The sequence below is a fragment of the Pteropus vampyrus genome, unplaced genomic scaffold (assembly GCF_000151845.1).
Source record: "Pteropus vampyrus isolate Shadow unplaced genomic scaffold, Pvam_2.0 Scaffold720, whole genome shotgun sequence".
In the NCBI taxonomy this organism is placed as follows: Eukaryota; Metazoa; Chordata; class Mammalia; order Chiroptera; family Pteropodidae; genus Pteropus; species Pteropus vampyrus.
This window is the reverse complement of record NW_011889501.1, coordinates 42710-44120: the sequence shown is the minus strand read 5'-3', so window position 1 is coordinate 44120 and position 1411 is coordinate 42710. Positions and strand designations below refer to the sequence as shown.

The window sequence follows — 1411 nt, the reverse complement described above, 5'->3', positions numbered from 1 at the left end:
CCAAGCAGCCAGAAGCCACCTGTCCCATGAGAGAGAGACTAGCGTGAAAACAAAGGCCTGGGCACCAAAGGAGAGCTGATTTCGGACAGTGCGTGTAGCATAAAACCTTCGCACTCCCTGACGTGCATCTCAGACGTGGCAGCTCTGCGGGCTCTGGCCAGGCCAGCTCCTCTCCCAACCTCGCTGCAGCTGTCCGTCCCCGCCTTCCAGGCCCCAGAGTCGGTGAGTCCCTGCTCTGGCTGGCTTGGAACAAGCCTCGCCAGGGACTTTCAGCTATTAAGAGGCTCGGCAGGAGCTGCACCCCGCAGCCTGAGCCCCAAGACCTGGCTCTCTCAGCCGTGCTGTGTCGCCGCTGGTCTGCCGAGAGAGAGACGTGTCAGAACACGCCACCGCGCTCTCGCAGGGGAGACGTGGTGTTCCGTGAACGTGTGATTTTCTCTGTTCATTTACTCGTTTTCCCCGCGAAGGGATTCCCTTCGGGGCCCAGGGAAAAGGTGAGAGGAGGCGGGGGTGAGGGGGAGGCAGGCGCGAGCCGGGCCCCCGGACGGGCGGGGTGAGCGCCCGCCTGGCCAGGTCCCCTCACTCGGACGCCCTCCCACGACAGGAACCTTGGCGGTCAGAGTTTGTCCCCGCTTCACAGAGGACGTGAGGCCCTGGGAGTTCGCTCGGAGCCGGAGCTGGGAATCCGGTGGGTCCCGGTGACGGCAGAGTCCCAGCTCGCAGCCCCCCCCCGTGGGAAATGAGCGTTGTTTTTGTTTTAAAAGAGTGGGTGGCATCAGCCGGGGGCGGTGTTCCTGAAAATGTCTAGCAGCGGGGACCCCAGGTCCCCGCCTGTGTTTGCACGGGACCAGCCGAAGCTGCGGTCCCCTCGTCCGGCCCTAGATCCGCTCTGCGGGCTCGCGGCCCCTGGTTCTGGCCACGGCGGGTCCCAGCGGGGCTCGGCCTGGGGACACGGCCTTGCTCTCCCAGCCCGACTGGGAGATTGAGAGGGCCCGAGGGTCCCAGGCCTGAGAGGTGCCGAGGGGGGCCGGGCGGGGAGGAGGCAGATGCCTAGAGCACGAGAGGGGACGCAGCATGAAGGGAGTGACCGCCTAGACTCCCCTTTTCCTCCTGGACGGGGACCTGCGGAGTGACCCTCGTATGCTGCGGGCAGGTGGCGGCCAGTATTGCTGCTCGCAGTAGCCGGTGAAGAGGGCCGAGGGCGGAGGCCACTCGGACTGGAGCCAGATGCCAGGGGAGGCGGTGGCGCTGGTCCCCTTCACCTGCCGCGACGGGCCAAGCGGTGCTGGTGGCACTCGGTGGCAGCCGGGGCGTCCGTGGGTGAAAGCCCTGGACCCTGGCTTCCCGGCTCAGAAGGCAGCGCGTGCACAGTAATGCGACACGGGCCCCAGCCCCAGGGGCCGTGGCTCCG

The 1411-nt window shown here is 66.8% G+C and overlaps 1 protein-coding gene across 1 annotated transcript in view; it reads right to left on the bottom strand.

Annotated features, from left to right (window-relative positions):
- Window positions 1-1091: 1091 nt before the first annotated feature.
- The window catches only part of LOC105309330 (actin-2-like), a 36037-nt gene continuing 35717 nt past the window's right edge, over window positions 1092-1411 (bottom strand). Inside the window, exon 9 of the mRNA XM_011385451.1 lies at window positions 1092-1262. Coding sequence (XP_011383753.1) covers window positions 1092-1262 — 171 coding nt within the window. The remainder of the gene's footprint in view (window positions 1263-1411) is intronic.